Source organism: Crocuta crocuta, unplaced genomic scaffold (genome assembly GCF_008692635.1).
Source record: "Crocuta crocuta isolate KB4526 unplaced genomic scaffold, BGI_CrCroc_1.0 scaffold323, whole genome shotgun sequence".
Taxonomy (NCBI): domain Eukaryota; kingdom Metazoa; phylum Chordata; class Mammalia; order Carnivora; family Hyaenidae; genus Crocuta; species Crocuta crocuta.
In genome coordinates, this window is record NW_027536465.1 from 3092228 (window position 1) to 3112521 (window position 20294).

The 20294-nt window shown below is 49.7% G+C and overlaps 1 protein-coding gene across 1 annotated transcript in view; it reads right to left on the minus strand.

The window, feature by feature from the left end:
- Positions 1 to 20294, minus strand: part of DDB1 (damage specific DNA binding protein 1) — a 29890-nt gene that overhangs the window by 5916 nt on the left and 3680 nt on the right. The window contains exons 5-21 of the mRNA XM_077748913.1: positions 18351 to 18465; positions 17340 to 17437; positions 16143 to 16301; positions 15461 to 15544; positions 14757 to 14873; positions 14057 to 14159; positions 10320 to 10395; positions 10115 to 10223; positions 8098 to 8276; positions 7837 to 8000; positions 7646 to 7753; positions 7287 to 7494; positions 6216 to 6311; positions 6003 to 6114; positions 4946 to 5069; positions 4446 to 4610; positions 3650 to 3744 (exon numbers count right to left, since the gene is read on the minus strand). Of these exons, the coding sequence (XP_077605039.1) occupies positions 3650 to 3744; positions 4446 to 4610; positions 4946 to 5069; positions 6003 to 6114; positions 6216 to 6311; positions 7287 to 7494; positions 7646 to 7753; positions 7837 to 8000; positions 8098 to 8276; positions 10115 to 10223; positions 10320 to 10395; positions 14057 to 14159; positions 14757 to 14873; positions 15461 to 15544; positions 16143 to 16301; positions 17340 to 17437; positions 18351 to 18465 (2112 nt within the window). The remainder of the gene's footprint in view (positions 1 to 3649; positions 3745 to 4445; positions 4611 to 4945; positions 5070 to 6002; positions 6115 to 6215; positions 6312 to 7286; positions 7495 to 7645; positions 7754 to 7836; positions 8001 to 8097; positions 8277 to 10114; positions 10224 to 10319; positions 10396 to 14056; positions 14160 to 14756; positions 14874 to 15460; positions 15545 to 16142; positions 16302 to 17339; positions 17438 to 18350; positions 18466 to 20294) is intronic.

Genomic DNA, 20294 nt, shown 5'->3' on the forward strand with positions numbered 1-20294 from the left:
CACAGAATATGTCCCTAATAATTTCTGCATTGATTACATGTTGAAATAACAGTTCACATCTACTGCGTTAAAACAAATACATTCCATAGCACTCCTAGGAATTTACCCAAGGGATACAGGAGTGCTGATGCACAGGGGCACATATACCCCAACATTCATAGCAGCACTCTCAACACTAGCCAAAACATGGAAAGAGCCTAAGTGTCCAACAGCTAAGAATAGATCAACAAGATGTGGTTTATCTATACAATGGAACACTACATGGCAATGAGAAAGAATGAAATCTGGCCATGTGTAGCCACATGGATGGAACTTGAGGGTGTTATGCTGAGTGAAATAAGTCATGCAGAGAAGGATAGATACCATATGTTTGCACGTATAGGAGGATTAGGAGGAACTTAACGGAGGACCGTGGGGGAGAAGGGGAAAAATATTGGGGAGAGGGAGGGAGGCAAACCATGAGAGACTCTTAAATGCCGAGAACAAACTGAGGGCTGATGGGGGTGACGGGGAGGGGAAGGGGGGTGATGGGCATGGGGAAGCGCACTTGTAGGGATGAGCACTGGGTGGTATATGGAAACCAACTTGACAGTAAACTATTTAAAAAAATAAATAAAATAAAATAAAATTAGAAGACCAGAAAAAATTAGATCATTCCTCAAATCAACTGCATCTGCCTTTTACTTCTACTCATGTGGCAACAAGAAAGTCTAAACTTACGCCTACAACTCCTGCGGTGTCTCCATTAGACAGTAGTGGTCTAGGCACCGCCTACAGGACCTTGCATCCCCCCTCCCATGCTGACCTCGCCCCCCGCCCCACGTCACACGCACAGGCTCTGAGCCCACTGGAGCACAGCCACTGGGCAGCCTCCTCTCCGGCCAGGCCCCTTTCCCTCAGACGCGGCTCTTTCACAAGGACTCCGAGCCCTCTCACCCTCTCCCTGCCACGGTCCCCGCACCGCGGGGCTGGAGGACAGAAAGACTTCCACACGCTCCCTGCCTCCTCCCTGATGCGCCAGTCCCGAGGCCCCCTCCACCCCCANCTCCTCCCTGATGCGCCAGTCCCCAGGCCCACCCCACCCCCACCCCCAGCCCGGCCAGCAGGAAGCAGCCATGCACCCCCCGCCCCACCACTCTCCACCCACAGCCTTCCTGGGGTTGTTGCCTGACTTCTACATTCACAGAGAAGACCCAATACCGACGCCTTTCCTTTCCTGACCCCGCTTCTCCTCACGTAACTCGTCCATCCAGCGGTCACCCTCAGATCCTGCCACTGAACCTAATTCCAGAACCCTGTGTCCTTGGCGTGGCCGCCTCTCAGACCCCTCACGGGCAGCGAGCTCCTCCCAGGAGCCGGGTGCTTTCCTGGCCCTCTGCGCTCCGGGCCCCGAGACAACGGGCCACACCTCCTGAAGCCTCCCCTCCCTCCGTTTCCACCCGTCCCCCCCGGCTCCTTCAGAGGTGGACACACCCAAGCGAGGACCTGGGGTGCTTCTGCCACCGGAGGCCCACGGGGGACGGGTCCCTCCTCCCACTGGTCTACTCAAGCACAGCATTCCAGCACCTCCTGGAATGGACAGTTCTTGTCAGCACAGACACGTGCAGCCGCGTTTCCAAGCTTGGAAAATTAACAATTCTCTTGTCCTGCCGCCTTACTCTCCCTCCCGACCCTCAGTCTCCCCATTACTCTCTTCTCCTTCGCCGCACACTCCCCGAAAGCGTTTCCCACGCCAGCGGCCTCGCCCCCCACAGTCCTGGTGGAGTTCGCTCCTCTACCAGCTTCCCACCCCGCGACCCCCAGGGCAGCACAGCTTCCACATAGCAAAACCCAGAGCCCACTCTTAATCCTCACGTTACCGGACTTCTGACAGGTAGTCATGTACTTGCAATTTACCCATTTGCTCCCACCCGAAATTCTTTCCATGGCTTCCAGAAGAGTCTTCCTCTTGGCTCCTCTCCTACTTTATTCATCACCCCTTCTGCATTTGGCTCATTCTTCCAAATCACCCCAACTTTCATGGGCTGGAGAATGCCAGGGCTCCACCTTCTGGTCTCTTCTCAACCCACTCTCACACACGGGTGATCTTAGGGACCTCGTCCACACTGCAGGCTTTAGGCTTTAAATGCTGCCTTGTAACCACCGCCCTGCCATCTCTGGCCCATCCAGCGACTATCTTTACTAACAAGACTACGGAAACGCAGGAAGTCCAAAACCAGGAAACCTCTGGTTTCCCCATGAGACACAGAAAAGTATCTTTGGTCTCTGCCCCCAATTCCCAACCTAGAGCCTTCCTGAAACCCTGGTAACTTCCTAAGTGAGAGCAGCAGTTTACACTGAGCTCCTAAATCCCCCGGAAATTCCCAGGAGGATTTTGTTCTTTGTTCTAATGAGGTGACTCTTGGTGGTTCCAGGATGGTTCAGGATGTGGGCTGGTCCCCTTGATTAGAAGCCTGGACCTGCTGGCCCCTCCCCCATCCTGTGCGTAAGGGAAGGGCTGGAGATTCAAGCCTGCGGCCCGGAGCCCCGCCACCTCCTCCGTCAGTGCCCTTGCTCCCAGAAACCCGTAGCCACTGTCCGCATCACCGCGAGGGTCCGACGGATCTCACTGCCGCTGCCCTTGGGCTCCTCCAGCTTTTTCCAAGGCGTGAAATAATCTTTCCAAGACAGAAGTCCAATCACATCCCAGCATTTGCTCATACCCTCCAGAAGTTTCCATCCTCACGGTAAGACCCAAGGTCCTTAAACAGCCTACAGGCTCTGTGCGTCCAGCCCTGATGGTCCCCTGACCTCCCTGCACGGCCCAGCTCACTCCGAGCAGACAGCAGGACCGCTCCCACCTCCAACTCGGCTTCCCCCTCCCTTCCCTCAGGAACCTGGCCTGATGTCACTGTCTCAGCAAACCCGCCCCCACACGTGATGAAATGGCCATCCCACCCCGTGCTCCTTGCAGCACTTCCTCAGTCCCTGCCCGGTTTTCTCTCTCACCGTGTATTTCTCGTCATACGCACTAGCTGCCCGCAGGCCCCGGAGGACAGCTGCTTGTCCATTTTGTTTAGTGCTCTATCTTAGCACCTGAACAGCACCAGGCACACAGCAAGTGGGTGAACGGGCTGTACACATACACAACCACCAGAAAGTTGTGATTTAAGGACTTAGGTGATGCTTTTTCACTCCCAGGCTTCTCAGCACCTTCACCATCCCACGATGCACCGGGAGCTCCAAGAGGGGACCCAGGACGTAGTACTTCCCAAAATACTCGACAATGAAACTTTTAAAAAATGGTTTGCAAGGGAGGAGGAGTCATGGCAGGAGAGAAATGGACTGTTTCGCGGGACCAGTGTTTCGGGGTGTAGCGAGGGTCACACGGCCTGGCTCGCCTTTCTCCACAGGCGAAATAGGCCTGCCCTGGCACACTCAGAAGTGCAGGGGCCGCAGCCCGTCCCCAATACCCACAGCACTTGATCTGACAAACATGGTCAGCTCACATAACCAAGGCAAACAGCTGGGCCAACCTGAGCTCCCCAGATGCCCGGCTGCACCCCCATTTCCACCTCTGTCAACCTCAGTATCTGACACATAGGCAGGGAACATAAGGAGACCGTAGGCAGTACGGTGCCACCCAGGGTGTGACACCAAGCAGCCTCACCGTGCTATTGATGCTGGCTAACAGCTTCCCGTTGAATTCCACCATAGAGTACACGGCCCCTTTCACTTCCTTCTCAGCCACCGTCTGTAGCTTTCCTGAGGGGAGAAAGAGAGGCTGAGTCTCCTCCGTGAGCCCACACTGCAACTCATCAGAAGAACCCAATTACCCCTCTGGCTCGGATTCCTGCTCCCAAACTGCACGTCTGAATGCAGGAAGCAGAGTCAGTGTCTACTGGGGCAGGGTTAAGCACCCCTGCCACAACTATGAGCCCCAACATCAGGTGCAGTGGCTCCAGGCTGAGTCCAAGATCTGCCTCCCCAACCCTCCGAAACTGCAGATCCGACTCTTAAGATGGAGACCAAATTCCATGTCGGCCATGGGAACGGAGATCTTGGGGTTGATGGTGAGTCTTGGGAATCCTCTTGGGCAGGGAGATGAGACAGACGTGCACACAAAGCAGGAAAGGTGCAACAGGGCCCTCCCGGCTGAGCAACCAAGTGGGAAGCAAATCTAGGATTCCTCCCCTTCTGGCCACTCGATTCTCTTACCCGAGTTCACCTCTCCCCACGTCTTCCTTTCAAAGAGTAGAAAAGGAAGAAACACAAACTAGGTTTTACTTGTGGGTCCGCCACCCCCTCCCCCAAACTCATTCAGATCATCAGCAGCTTGGGCGGAAGTCTCATGTCCCCACAGTTAGTCTGAGCCCATCTAGCACTTCACTGAGGCTGTGAACCCACAAGGTCTGCTTACTTTCCCAGGACTTCAAACCTCACAGCTGGGGACGGAGCCTGCTTACCATCGGAATACTGAAAGACCACGATCCGACCCTGCTTGGGCTCTGCCTCTTCGGGGTACACCATGGCTGTGCCCACGATGAAGTACGTGTTGGGGTCTTTGCCCAGCTTGCAGGAGACCAGGCTGAGTGCATACTCGTTCTGCAGAAACTGGTGGGCGTGAAGCACTGCAAGGAGACGGGGAGCTGTGACTGGCCGTTGAGCCGCACACACAGATACCCGCCCCTGTGCTCGGGGGGAGTCCCCCCGCTGTGACAGGACACTGCCTCCTGCCACACCTGTCTCCTCGGCATGTGTCCGTCCCTCCCCAGCCTATGTGGACAGGAGGTGGCCCGGCACCCTGGCCTCCTGGCCAGCCCAGAGGTTCCCCCCCTCCCCCAGTTCTCCTCCACCTAGGATGGCTGGCCACGAGGTCTGCCAAACTCCAGAACCTATCAGAGCCCAGAACAGGCCAGCTGAGGGAGGGCACAGGCCCCATGTGACAGGAAGAGTCCGTGTGCACCTTCGAAGGTGTGCTGGTCAATGACGAGGAGATTGTGCACCTCCACCTCTTCTCCAAAGGACGTCTCGTGAGGCGCCGTGCTGCTGGAGAAGAGCTTGCTGGAGCTGACGCTGCTGGACAGGGCCTGGGGACACAGAGCACACGGCCCCTCTCGCATGTAGCACGGCAGCTGGCCACACCGGCGGGAGGGCGTCAGCCAGGCCCAGGGCACAGAAGCTGACCTGACTGAGGAAAGCTCGGGGTGGGCAGCGTGGGCGGAGCCTGAAGAACAGGGAGCTTCGGAGAGGACATGGGGACCGAGGACAAGGAGCCAAATTCCATATAAAATTGCCACAGCCGTCCAAAACAGAAGTCTCAGGGTTACTAACGACCGTTAAGACAGGGAGGCCAAGTCACTCAAACACAGCTGATGAGGAACTGAAGCAACCCAGTGAGGGGAGGGACTTCAGCTCTCTCGATGGGAAGAGCAGGGAGCACGTGAAACAAAAAGAAAAGCGTAAAGATCTTGTGCTCTGGATGAAGGATAGAAGGTCCCAGCACAGACGTCTGGGAGCAACAAAAGCAGAGAACTCGCAGAGTGAAAGTGTCAGCTGACACCTCCGCTGAGTCTGTCATGTGGGGCCGTAGACCGTCACCCACAGTTGGCAGATGAGAAGCCTGGAGGTAGGCTTGCCCGAGGCCCCACGGCTAGCATACGCCCTGAACCCCGCCTCTTGCGGGTTATGCTAACATTGCCCCTGGTTATTCACACCTACGAAGCCCCCCAATTGATGAAGAAGAATATGCATCCTGCAAGGCTGCATACGGGGCAGCAAAGCCCTAGCCTGCCGCACTCACCCCAAATCCTTCCCAGCCCCCTCAGGGGGGCGCCGCGTCCAGCTCGCGGCCTGCTTCTGTGACCCGGTGATGCCGGAGCCCCGCTAGCCCACCTGGGAGGATAATGGCCGGCTAGCGCAGCTCTTCCCCCAGGGCTGACAAAGCCGCCCATGACGCGACCCTTTACCGAAGAGTCTACCGGCCCTGCGGCGCTGCCACCTTCCTGTGTCCATGCCCTCACCTGGGTGCTGGCACTGGGCCTCAGAGCGGTTGTGCCCCCGCTCGTGTCCTGGACTTCGATCCGGCTCGAAAGGACCCCGAAGCACTGGGACACTTCCTGGTAGCAGATCTTCCTGGAGAACAGGCGTGGACAGTGCCTCTCAGAACAGGTCTGAAGCGCCCACACCGACACCCAGATGGTCTCGCTCCGCGGCCCTCCTCCCCTGGCCCTCACCTGGGGGACTCGTAGAGGGGGACCGTGCGAATGTGCAGCTTCTGGATCTCGTCGATGGTGCCAATGGTGAGGGTGCTGTTGTTGGCCAGTGCCAGGCTGGAAAGAAGGGTCTGGGTTTAGACTGAGTAGACCCAAGGAATGAAAGGATTCTAGGAGGCAACTCCGTAAGGGGAAGGAAGACAAGGCAGAATTACACTAGCTTACTCCAGTTAATGGTTCTCAACTTGGACTCTATGCTAAAAATCACAAGGGGGTGGGGGGAGATCCTGAAACATTCAGCTGCCTGGTCTCCCTGCCACTGCCCGTCTCACTAATAGGTCCAGGTGGGCCTAGGCTGCGATTTTTTTTTAATGTTTATTTACTTTTGAGAGAGACAGCGAGAGAAAGAGAGACAGAGAAACGGAGAAAGAGAGAGAGAAAGAGAGAGAGGCAAGAGAGAGGCAAGCAGGGGAAGGGCAGAGAGAGGGATCTTTGAACAGAGAGCCAGATGAAATTCACAAACTGTGAGATCAGGACCTGAGGCACTCAACAGACTGACAGACCCACCCAGGGTTGAGATTTTTAAATGCTTTCCATTTGATGCTAAAATGTAGCATCAGAATCTACAGCTGTGTACCTCAATTATCGTTTGCATCAGAATGAGCGAGAGTGCTGGCCCCCCACCATCCCCCTTGAGACCTGAGAGTTTACTCCAGCTGGTGCTCTGGCTCCCAGGGGGAATCACACTATGAGAACCCCAGCTCCAGGGGAATACACAATCATCTGTAAATTAGGGGTTCGGAACTTGACTAACCATCTGAATCACTGGGGAGGTTTCCTGAAAATACAGATTCTACAGCCAAACGCCAGATCTACAGAATCAGAATCTGAAAAGGAGTCAGAAAAAATCTGTACTTTTTAAAAAGCATCCCAGGGATTTCTAAAGGGCAGCCAGAGCTGTAAACCTCCGTTCTATGTTTCCCTTCTCAGCTACTTACATGGACTCAACTTTGGGAAAAGGCTAGAGGGGACGGGTTTGAGGAACGACCCCCCATCAGTGGCACCTGCGGAAGAAAAGAAAAAGAGGCTCACCTGTCAGGATAGCCATCAGAGTTGAGGGGACACATGTAGTTGACTTCCTTGAGGTTGACGTTGGAGAAGACCAATTTGTGGTTGCTGCTGTAGATGACGGTGGGGCGGTCAGAGCACGCAAAGACGTTGGTGGTAGAAAGAGAACGGAAAGTCCTCAACACTGTGGGCTGGGTGCCCAGAGTCACCTTCTTCCGGTCGCTCAACAGGCCTACAGGAAGAAGGGCATCAGGAGACAAAAGGACAAGACACGGGACAAAGAGCTGGGCTGTGGAGGTTCAAGAGCGGTAGGCTAAGGCTTAGGCACCCAACCCCCCACTCCTGATTTCTCAAAGAGCCCCCGTTCAAAGCGCAACGCTCACCTGTCTCAATGTTGAGCCCAAAGTAGAAAAGTGCCCCGTCTCCCAAGGCACAAAGGAGGTAGTGGCTGCTCTCAAAAGTGGTCATCAGGATGGAACGAGGAATGATCTCTGTGGGGAAGGGGCACATCAAGCTCTGGTTCCGCATTCTGACGCGGACCCCAGCCCTCCGAGGGTCCTCACGAGACACCCACCTCCACCCAGCATCTCTTTGTGCAGCAGCTCAAAAGAGGGCAGCTTCAAGATACGCGCAGAGATGTCCGTCCAGAGGCCAATGGCACAGAGAGGGGACAGCCCGTTGCTGTCCCCCAGTGGGGTGATGTCCAAGCAGGCCACTTCGTGTTCCATCTCTGTGTGGCTGAACAAAGAGGAATATGGCAGAGGAAGGACTCCGAGGATGAGGGAAGCCCCAGAGAACAGGAGAGGAAAAGAAGAACAGGCCAACCAGCACACACCTGATCTGTCGGAGCTCCTGAGGGTGGATCTGCAGGTAGTACAGGGCCCTTCCCACGGCCACCACCACCTGGCTGCTGTTGCACGAGGCCACGCTGATGTTCTTGCCCTGGGGCTCCTTCCACTCACTGACCAGAGCTTTGGGTTCTTGAGAGACTAACCTCACAGATGCGGACGTGATCTAGAAAGAAAAGAGCAATGTCTCCAGCACCTGCTGGGATCCATCCACGAGTGGGAAGGTGGTAAACAGCACCCTAGTGGAGCCCTCAAACAAACTAGGCAAGTCCTCTCTGCTACATATTTTTCTTCCCCAAACACCTGCAACGATTAGTTCCAACAGATGCCATTTGTAGGTGAAGCCCTGAAGAAGGCCGGCTCAAGGCTGCTTCTAGCTGCCGTACCTACAGCCAGAAAAAAAGGTAGCCTGTGTCACTCTGCTGAAGGCTTAGGAAAACTACCAGTGGAGAAAGACCCTGTGACTACCCCCTAGCAGTTTTTCTCAACCCAAAAATCTGTCTTATAAAATAGTCAAGTTCTTTACTACGCTTGAGCCATTAAAACACTTTAAAATTTAGAGGCGCCAGGCTGGCTCAGTAGGTGGAGAGTGCGACTCTTGATCTCAGAGTCATGAGTTCGAGCCCCATGTTGGGTGTGGAGATTACTTAAAAATCAAATACTAAGGGGAGGGGCACCTGGGTGGCTCAGTCAGTTGAGGGTTCGATTTCAGCTCAGGTCATGAACTAGCGGGTTCGTGAGTTCATGCCCTGGGTCGGGCTCTGTGCAGACAACCTCAGAGCCTGGAGCATAAACATTTTTAAAAAAAATTTTTTCAAGCCTTAAGGGAAGGCCGGATGGCTCCGTTGGTTAAGCATCTGACTCTTGCTTTCGGCTCAGGTCCTGATCTCACAAGTTTGTGAGACTGAGCCTGACGTCAAGATCTGCGCTGATAGAACAGAGCCTGCTTAGGATTCTCTCTCCACCCCTCCCCCACTCTCTCTCTCAAATTAAACATTAAAAAAACAATAAAATCCTTTAGTAAAGGCTACTGAAATAAGGTTAATGAATCTATTTTACCACTGAAATAAAACAAAAAGCAAGTTAATGACCGTGCAACATTACCAATTCATCTCATTGATCAAAACAGAGTTTCTATTTAAAAAGGAAAGCCCTTTAATAACGGAAACACGAGCTGGTGGTGCCAGTGCTCAGGCCACGAGTTAGAAAACGCTGACAAAGCAATGAATCAGTATGTGGGCATCTCCCACACTTGATCCACAAGCCAATGGAACCTTCCCTCTGGCTTTTACCAAGCCCACCACTGCTTGCCGACTAACAGGAAGACCCAAGTGGAGAACGATGGAGACAAGTCATTAATCCTCAGGCACACAAGCACCATGACCAACATGGCCAAACACCCACTCGGGTCACAGTGAAGAGAAGTGCAAAAGGTTGAGGAGGATGTGCAAAAAGTGAACAGTGCCAGGGTCACACCAAACTGAAAACTGAGCGTGGGAAGGCGCTCAGAAATCGGGCTTCTGAGGCTAACAGGCGCACAAAGGCTGTCGCACCCCCATGTCTCACGTAGACTTAAACCAAAGTCAGAACAGAGTACATTCTGGTTCTAACAATGTGGAGAGCGCTGACGACAGTCATACAGGGATGGGAGCATTAGCACTAAATAGGTGTGTGTTACTATTAAAACATGAGAAAAAATGTGTCTCAGAAAATAAACATAATTAGTGGTTTGCCCCAAACCATAAGAATATTACAATCCCACTCTCTAAAACAGAATGTGAATAAATACGATACACATACATTTCAGAAAAAAACAAAGCCAAAAGGAACAATTCCACAGTTAAGCCACCACTGGGTAGTATGTTATCAAGTAATTTTTATTTTCTTTCCCTAGGATTCCTGTTCCTTTTAGAGTCATAACAGACTGTTTTAAAATCCCGCAGTGCTCTCTACTGGACCGTAGGTCAAATTCAAGCACACAGGGCTTGTCCCTTTCTCAGTTACCTGGATAAGTTGCTGATGAGCCACGTTGCCACAGAAGAAAGTCTGCTGATCATCCACGAAACCCATCAGTTCGGTTTCCTCCACCTCCTCTCCATTCAACATGAGAACCCTGCGGCAGAAGGGAAGTCCGGGGTCAGGCGGCCCAGCTTCCCCACCTTGCACCCTTCACGGGAGCGCCTGGGGCTGGCACCGGACCCGCCCTTACCTTGTCTGGCCCACAAAAGACAGCACCAAAGTGTCCTCGGTCTCCCGGTTAGGATCAGACCGCAGTGGCCACAGACCTGGAACACAGATCAAGGAGGAAGATGCAGAGCTCGGCCCAACCCACACTCCCCACATCTAAGGAAGGGCGGCCTGGCCCCACGCAGCGGCAACTCTGTGGGGCCCATCCTGAGGCTGAAACACCCACTCCGTTCTTTCTTGGCTTGGAGACCCTGAAGAAGTTATTTTTAAAACTGTTTTGAGCCTAATACTTTAAAGTTTTCCCTTTAATTTGGAAGAGGAGAGTACATTTCTAGGACTCAAAATCACAATTTGTCTTAAAATGTGTACACAGGAGTTCTGTTCCTATCCCTCTCCCCAAAATCTGTCAAATAAGTCATCAATAGTCTCTTGTTTACTCTTCAAAAGGAAAAAAAGTTTTAAGGAAATTGGCAGTATTTTACAAGCAAATACAAATATAATAGATACCTGGCTGTCTCAGTCAGTGGAGCATGCAGCTCTTGATCTCAGGGCTATGGGTTCGAGCCCCACAGTGGGCGCAGAGATTACTTGAAAATCAAATCTTACAAAATACATAATTTGGAAGAGGAGAATACATTTCTAGGACTCAAATCACAATTTGTTCTCACACACACATATAACGGCCCACCATACACCACTCTGCACCGTGCTTTTCCACTTTCTATTAAGCCCTTATCAGAACTGAATAGTACCTTGCTTTTAACAGCTACACAGCATTTAATTGTACAGGCAGATCAGTTTGTTATCAAGTCCTCACTGATGGACACTTTTTCAGTATTTTGCATACAATGCCACGATAAATGATTTCCTATTTATGTCATTCTATATATACGAAGGTCTATGGGGTGGAGGCCTAGAAACAGAATTGTCTATAAGTCATTAAATTAAAAGCATGTGGAGTTTTGGCAGAGAGTGCCAATAAGCATGCTTTTCCTCACAGTCTCACCAACACGGTGTTGTCAAACTTTTGGGTTCTGGTCACCTGGTAAAGAATGATACCACTATTCAGTTCTGATGTACATTTCCCTTCCTACAAGTAAGGCCTGTTACCTGTCCACACGTGTTATTTGACCATGTGGGGACGGGAATTTTTGGTGATTCTTTTTATAGAAATGTTTGGATAAATTAGGGTGATTAGGCCTTTGTCTGTAAGGTGAACTACAAACATTTTTATCCGGTTTGCCATTTCTCATGACTGAACCTTACAGTGCTTTGTTTCTGCCATGCAGAAGTGTTTTCTTTTTATGTTGCTGAACTAACCAATCGTTCCCTCTGCTTCTGTACTTGAGTCACAGAGTTTAAAAGACCTTCCCCACTCTAAAATTATAAAGGGGGCACCTAGGTGGCTCAGGCACTTAAAGGTCTGACTCTTGCCTTCGCCTCAGGTCACGATCTCACGGTTTGTGAGTTTGAGCCCCGCATCAGTACAGCATGGACAAAGTGGAGCCTGCTTGGGATTCTGTCTCCCGCTTGCTCTCTCTCACAAAAGAAATAAACTTAAAAAAAAAAAAGAAATAATTATAAAGAAATTTGACAATTTTTTCTTTTAACTTTTCTACAGTCTTTTGTATTCATTTTTTAAACATTTTACTTATTTTTCTACAGTCTCCTTTTTACATTAAGTCTGATCCATCTGGATTCTAGTAAGGTATACAAAATACAGTACAGAGCCAAACTTATCTTTTCCATTGATCACTGGGAACACCATTTATCAAAAACCATTTATAGGAGTGACTGGGTGGCTCAGTTGGTTGAGTGTCCGACTTCGGCTCAGGTCATGATCACAGTTTGTGGGTTCGAGCCCCGCATCAGGTTCTGTGCTGACAGCTCGGAGCCTGGAGCCTGTTTCAGATTCTGTGTCTCCCTCTCCCTCTGCCCCTCCCCCACTCATGCTCTGTCTCTCTCTGTCTCAAAACTAAATAAAAAACAAAAAAAATTTTTTTTAAAAAAACATTTATAAAAGCATCATCTTGGGGCACCTGGGTGACTGAGTTGGTTGAGAGTCCGACTTTGACTCAGATCACCATCTCACGGTTCGTGGGGCTCACTGCTGTCAGCGCAGAGCCCACTTAGGATCCTCTGTCCTCTCTCTCTGCCCCTCCCCTGCTGGTGCTAACTCAAAGATAAATAAACATTTTAAAAAATCATGTTGGGGCACGTGGGTGCCTTAGTTGGCTGAGTGTGTGACTCTTGATTTCGGCTCAGGTCTCACAGGTTGTGAGATGGAGCGCCAAGTCAAGCTCTGTACCTAGAGCCCAGAACCTGCTCGGGACTGTCTCCTTCTCTCTTTGTCCCTCCCCAACACATGCGTGATCTCTCAGAATAAAGAAACTTAAAAAAAAAAAAATCATCTCTCTCTCACTGAACTGAGATATCACCACTATAGCTTACACTTGATTCCCACATAACTGTGTCTATTTCGGGACTTCTTTTTTAATTTCTGGATTTCTGAGTCTGTACCAGGAACTCTGCCTGTGAGTGCACCAAAACCACACTTTTATTTACTGAGGTTTAATGGCACATTTTAATATCTGGTAGGGCTAGTCCCATCTCGCTGCTTTTCTAAGTCTTCCTGGCTTCTCTTGTTTCTTCCTTTTTCCATTTGGATCTCAGATTATCTAGGTCAAGGAAAAAAAAACCTCTTGATGTTTTTATTGAGATACATTAAACACAAAAATAGGTCAAAGACTACTTTACAATTTAATTTGTAGGAACTTGGCATGTCTTTTTTTCATTTGACCAATCTATTCTTTGAACCCTTGAGGAGTATTTTAACGTTTTCTCTGTACAGGTTTTGCACACTTCTTATAAAATTTATTCCTTGGTATTTTGCCTTTTTACTGCTATTGTAAATTGGCTCCTTCTCTCCACTGTACCTTCTAATGGACTGTGTGTTCACATGAAAGCTATTGATTTCAGCACATTAATTTTATACCCTGCTACCTTAATGAATTCTTGTCTAGTTTTTCAGTCAATCCTCCTGGGTTTTGTAGTTTTATGACCTCTTCCTAACTCATAAACCTCTATTTCTTTACCTGTTTCCATTCTCTTATTCCTTAATAGTCTGAACTTTCTCCTGATATCTACATATATATATTTGAATTAGTTTTGTTTTATGATTCAATCTTATCGTCTTTCTCCTTTAATACGTGAGTTTTAACCAATTCACGTTTACTAATATGACAAATCAGATTTTTCAGACACTCGTGCAGATGTCTGCTAGCCGTTCCATCATATTATCCTGGGTCACATCTACCACTTACATATCAGCAAAGCCCTTCACTATGTAGTCTTTCTTTGATCTTTTTGATTCTTATAGTTCTCCTGGAATTGAGATTTGTATTTTTGCTCCAGAAGCCCCCTTTATACTACACACACCTGTACGGGACAGGCTCCGTGTCCTCTTGTTTCAGGGATTCTATTAGTTCCCTTAGAGAAACATTAAATTTAACTTACAAACTTTTCCATTTCTCTCCTCCATTATTCAATTTTAGTCAATAATATATAATTTCAAGTTTACTTTGGCACTTTTAAACATGTTTAAGCTTCTACTGCTTATTTGTCTTTTCCATTTTTTGTAATTCTTCATTTGACCTGCTTTCCTCTAGCTCCCACCCAAATGCCTTCACAACACGTAATGAGGCTAAAGGCCAAGGTCACTCAAGTAAGACCTGCATCCTATGTCCACCAGAAGGTTACCTTTGATGCCTGGTAAGTCAATGCTGGCATGCTCATGGATTCCAATTCCATTCCGGATGATCCGCAAGGAACCTTCCTTGAAAGCTCCAGAGCAAGTAACCAGCTGCAAGTAGAGGAAGTGTTTCTCAATCACCCACTCCTGGCCTGGGGCTGTCTTTCCCATGCCCAGAAAGCAAACAAGCTATACCTAAACCCAATGACCCTTCCAGTGGAGCTACGTTTGAGGATGCAGACTTGGCAGAGGCTGACGTCCAAGTCCCTCAAATTTTCCAAGCAGACAGGACATTCTTGTCTGAGAAGCGAAAAGGAACTACCAGTGCTCCTAGCAAGCTGGCTCCCCTCACTGGAACCTAGAGCGTACTAAGAGCAGAGGGTCTAGAGTCAGACACACCTGCCATTCGGGGGTTATGGGACCTTGGACAAGTTACTTGATCTTTCTCAGCCCAAGTGTCCTCACTTCTGAAATGGCCAAGAACTCCTACTTAGCAGGGTGCTCGTGTGATCACAGATAACACAGATCTGTATCACAGGCCTCACAATGCACTCAATAACTGGTAGTTATCCTTGCATCATCGGGATTAGAGAGCAAGGCTCTTAAAAGTTATCTTCAGTGGGCACACCCTGCTCCGGACAGGCAAGCTTAGGAGAACACAGTCTGAGGACACGTATCAACCATCCATTTCTAGGATGACCCTCTTACCTGTCCCTGCCCCTGCCTCTCCAGGTCCACCACGCACATGTCCACAATGGGTCCTAAATTAGTAAAGGTCTCCATAGCCACTACATAGGAGCCTTGTTCGTTGCTGTCAACATTGAGCTAGCAAGAAAAAACAAGGTTAGTCCTGGAATGCTCCTAAGAGATCCACCCTGAAGAAACGGTTATCATCCAAGAGAAACTCTGAACCCTATAAGACCTGCCCTTCTTGTACTCCACTTGAAGCTTCTAGAAGGGGCTCAATGTCTAAAGAACATGGTTAGCTTATAGGAGACCCACGAACCAGTCAGGGATTTCTAATCTGTGAGTCCCATGGATGCATTTTAAAGAAGCAGTTTGGAAATTCATGTAAAATGTGTACATGCATTTCTCCACAGAGAAATCCAAAGTTTTCGTACTCCAAAGGGGATCCAGCACATTAGACTATGACCTATTTAAAGGCAGGAGCTGGGTCTTGTCCATCATTGTACCCAGTGCGCCCAGCACCTTGCCTGGCACATGTGTTGAATACACCTTTAAGACAAAGAGCTAGTCAGGGTCAGAAGTGAAATCGACCAAAGAGACGGCTGCACAGTATGGACACAGATGCAATGAAGAAATGAAGACGCTCCCAACACAGGAGAAACGTCGACACAGAAGCAGCAAAGATGGCGAAAAAGAAGCCAGAAAGAAGAAAGTTATCTTCTCACCTTCACAAGCTGGGAGTCACCGAGGCGAGACCCAACGAACACCACACCGTTATCGAGGTATGTCAAGCATTCGGCGATAGAGGTCTAGGAGAAAGCCAATGGCATGAAAGGCGTCAGAATGGCCACCCCTGGGGGCCTGACACTGTCCCTACCACCGTCCCCTCACTGCTCAGACAGCTGCTAAGAAAGGAAACAGCTGCGGCCACAAATCCCAGAACAATTCTCCATTTCAAATTCCCCGGGCCCCACTAAACAAATGTTCCTAAATCTCTGAAGTTGTGGCTCCATTTATCATATCCTCACACTCAGAAAAATCCATACTTTCTCTTACAGGTGCCTGCTCCAAACGATCGTCTTAATCCCAATGGCTCCGGTCTGCTCAAAATAATTACAAACCCCTAGAATTCTTAACTTTGGGGGAACCTGGAATTGAGTAACCTTTAATTCTGAATGGAATCCTTTCCACTTCGCCCCCTGTGTGTGCCTGAGGCAATGCAGAGCCAAGCCGAGCTGCCCACAAGGTCGTCCAACATCTAACTCATTTGGAAACCACCTCCCACAGCAGAACTGACCATTTGCTGCTGGGTGTTAAGTAATTCAGTTCCCGGTCGCAGTGCGAGGCCCCACATCTAGGGTCACTAGGGCGCTAGCAGGACACAGCAGAGCAGGGACCAGCCCTTACCTCTCCGAGGAGCTCCACACGGAGATCTTTGAGGGTGACAGTGCCGTCCATCTGTTCCTCCTTCTCCAAAAGCAGCATGAAGAGCCGCCCTTCCATGTCCCCCAGCAGATAGCGGGAACCATTGGGGTCCACACGATTGTGACACACGATCGTGCTTTGCTGCCAAGAGGGAAGACACAGTGGTTAGAGGCGGTCTCCCGTAACCAGAGAGCAAACGCTCGTGAACCATTCCCCTCAGCAAGCACAGCCATTTCACAGGCAAGGCACCCACTGAGCGAACACTCCACGCGTGAGTGTTTCACACACTCCGTGTGTTCACTCTTATTCTGAACACAATTTTCTGAGGAACCCAATACACCTGAAGTGTTCATTTACAGATTCTCCTCCTGGGAAACAGAAATACACAGAAAGTAGGAAGCAGCTGTAAGCAGTCACTGGACTACGAATACTCTCACAGATTTTGTTATTTATGCTCACGACTCCCAGTTCTTCCCACTGCTAATGCTACCACAGACTGTGTTATTCACCCTTTAACTTACTATTTTACTCTTTTTTTTAAATGTATTGTTTTCGTTTTTGGTTTTTTTTTTTTAACATTTGTTTATTTTTGAGACGCAGAGAGACAGAGCATGACCGGGGAGGGTCAGAGACAGAGGGAGACACAGAATCCGAAGCAGGCTCCAGGCTCCAAGCTGTCAGCGCAGAGTTGGACGCAAGGCTCGAGCTTGCTGTGAGATGATGGCCTGAGCCGAAGTCGGTCGCTTAACCGACTGAGCCACCCAGGCGCCCCAGTATTAATTCTTATGACTTGAAACACTAAGATTTGAAATTTTTGACGAGTTTTTTAAGTTTATATAACTTATCACATCACTATATTACCTTCACGTGACTTCAGCTCTGAGAACATTTAATCAAATCTGCAAAATCCTTCCCTTCTTAAAGGTGCCCCAGTAGATGGAAAGAGTAAACCTCCTTTGATTATTCTTTCTCTCGGCTAGTGAGCAAGCTCTCAGTAAGCAAAACCAGGCCAATCTCTCTTCGTATTCCCAATGACCAACATAGTATCTTACACACATAGTAAACAGTAAGATGGACATCTAGAAATGTCCCTTTGACAAATGGGGAGAAAGAAAGGAGGAGGGTAAGAATGAGGGCAAAAACCAGAGAAGGCAAGCAAAGCCAAAGCATGCTGCTCACCTTGATGATGGGAGGGGCAATTGCCAGGTATTTGTCACCGTTGTGATAGGTGATTGATTCCTGTCCAATGATGATGGCCCCCCCGAAGGGCTCTGGGACTGCAGGGGAAAGGGCACCATTAGAACGCTCAGCACTTCAGACCGGCCAAGCCCTGCATTGGCAAGGGCGCCAATCCAGCCGTCTCTGAGGCAAATCTTTAGATCATCATGACTTTTAAAAAGACAACAGAGTCCAAGGAACATGACGGCCTTTAACAGACACTGCCGTCTTGGAAATTTTAGGCTGGACTTATTTAGCCCTGTATTTTTTCTTGTCGTTCTGCCGGTGCTTCTGAGTTCCTGAGGGTGGGGCATCTTCTCTGCGTTCTTCCACCTGGATCCCTCCCCTCTTCTCTCCCAAACTCTGATCTTTCTAACTTAAAACTCTTATTCTTTTTTGCTCGTTCCTTAGCTTCATTTCCCGCATTATCAGGGCCACCATTTAGAAAAGCCAATTCTCACTTGAGAGTGTGAAAATTTCTCCCCTGGGTGAAACCCACAATGTAATGCTGGGGGGCATCATTCAGGACAAGGAGCAGAGGCCTGGAGTTGGGGCCAGGCTTTGTCAGTGAGGTACAGGCATGGGCAAGCCCCTCGGGCCAGGCGTCCCACTCTGTGAAAGACTCAGATTAGATAAGCTCCATCAGTCCCCTTCAGTAACGATAAAATAACGAGAGTAATTTCGACACACCGAGCTGCAGATCAATTTCAGTGTTTTGCAGCTAACTCCCCCCACCCCAAATAAACAAGAGCTATACTTTCTGGGAGGAGTGTAAAACAGACAATCCCAGAGCCAAACCCGGGAAAAGCAAAGGAAAGCACACTTAGAAACAAGGGACGTCGGGGCTGAGTAGTGCATGTGCGTGACCGCATCAAGCACCGAAATGAAGGCACAGCGAAGGTGCGGAGGGAGTGAGAGTAGGGAACAGACCCAGACATGGGGCAGGGGCACAGTTCCAAAACCCCAACCAACCTGCAATCACCATGGAAGCTTCCGCTTCGACGTTTTCCTGTTTCCAAGGGCCCTTATTGAACTCCTTCTCTCGCAGAGATACCTCATAGGTTTTCACGTGCCGCCCCTGAGGGTCCTGGGGGAAAGGGGGGAGAGGCGGACTGGTTAGCCCCAGGGAAGGGTGAACCTTGGACTGGAGAGGAGTCCTGAAAGGACGGGCCCGACCCAGCCACCATCAACCACCCTATCACATTGGCCTTACTCTCCCCACCCATCCGTGTGCAGACAGCCACCAACCAGGCCTGTGACTGGGCAGACGGAGACTCAGACCTGTTCCTAACAACTCGAGCGACCAACACAGGCCTAAGAATTAGAAAAATCAATCCGGCACACTACACTGATCACCCTAAGAAATACAACATACACGTGTATATTCACAGGTGTGTGTAAGGTATACGTGTGTTCTGTGGTCCTTGGTCTCCAAGAACTTAATACACTGAGAAGGTAAATACACCTAAGAGATTAAAAAATTCATCTGGGCGGCGCCTGGCTGGCTCAGTCCATGCAGCATGCAACTCTTGACATCGAGGTCAGGAGTTCGAGCCCCAAACTGGGTGTGCAGATTACTTAAAAAATTGGATCCAGATCTTGAAAGCATTCTGCCTGGGGGGACAGCAGTGAGGACAGAACACAAGGCTCTTCTAAGAGGAGGTTTCAGCTAAGACCTCCGGTCCTGCCTTTGTCAACACCTTCCCCAGCTTCTTCTGAATTCTGACTCACATCAGTCCTAGGGCTGTCGAAGGCCCCTTTGAGACCAGAAGAGTAGGGCGGGGAAGCTACAGTCGGCCCCGTGGGAGATGGCATCAACAAAGGCCTGATGAAAGTCTTAAGAAGTTATGGAAAGAATTCAACAGTGTGTTTCGGGGCAGGGGCCACATCTTAATCACTCCTAATAGCTCCTGACACACCTTAGAATGACTACCTTTCACCGGGTAAGTCGCTAAATGTTTACCAAGTTGCATCCCCGGCATAAAACAGGAGACGGTCATTTCTTTAGCTGCCAAAAGATCTTCCCATCAATGACCAGAGGGAAGACTGCACCTCACAAAAGGTTCGAGCTGGGGTTTGGGCCTGGGCCCCGGGGACACACAGAAATGACGATCTTTCACAACGGGTGGCCCTGAGGCTAAGAACAGACAGCATCAGCCTTGAATAACCAACATCAATGTTTTCATGACCTGCTAATTTACAAAACTGAGCAAGGGAGAGAAATTCAGGAGCTGAAATAAAACACTTATGAGCAAGATCAAACAAAAATCTCAAGTAGTTCCAACCTTATTCAACTGAACCTCATTTCGACCAGACTCTGAACTTGGGCACTTACGGGGACACTAAGGGACTCGCAAAAATAATCAGCGTCTCCGTTGCTTTTAACACAGCCATCAAATGCACCCACACGTGTCACTCAGACTAGGTTTCCTTCCACCATTTATTCAACCGCATGCCAGCGAAATGACCTCACGCTACACGGCTCTTTGGTAAAAGGCGGAGATTTTACCAAGATACAGGCCAGGGAGGCTGGTGCTCTGCCACCCCGCCCCCACTTAACAAATCTGGCTCGGAGAACAGCTGCCCAGGATCAGTGCGGCTAAAGTTCTAGGCACAGACTAAAATAGAAGCCAACAGCCAACAAGTCACCAGAAAGTGAGGCCTGGACAAAATGCAAACCTCTTCTTAGAAGACATAAGTAAGACATCACCAAGGCGGTTTTTTCCTTTGCTTCAAAGGGCAATTTCTAGATCATTTCTCGACGGCTACGTTTTAATAATCCCTTAGCATGCCCGGTGAGAGACTCAGACAAAGTATAAACTGGGTCACCCTATAAAATCTCCAAGGTCCACAAGAATGTAATCTCAGGATTAAAACCGCTGCCGGCCCCAGAGAGCTTCCTGCCTCATTAAGTAC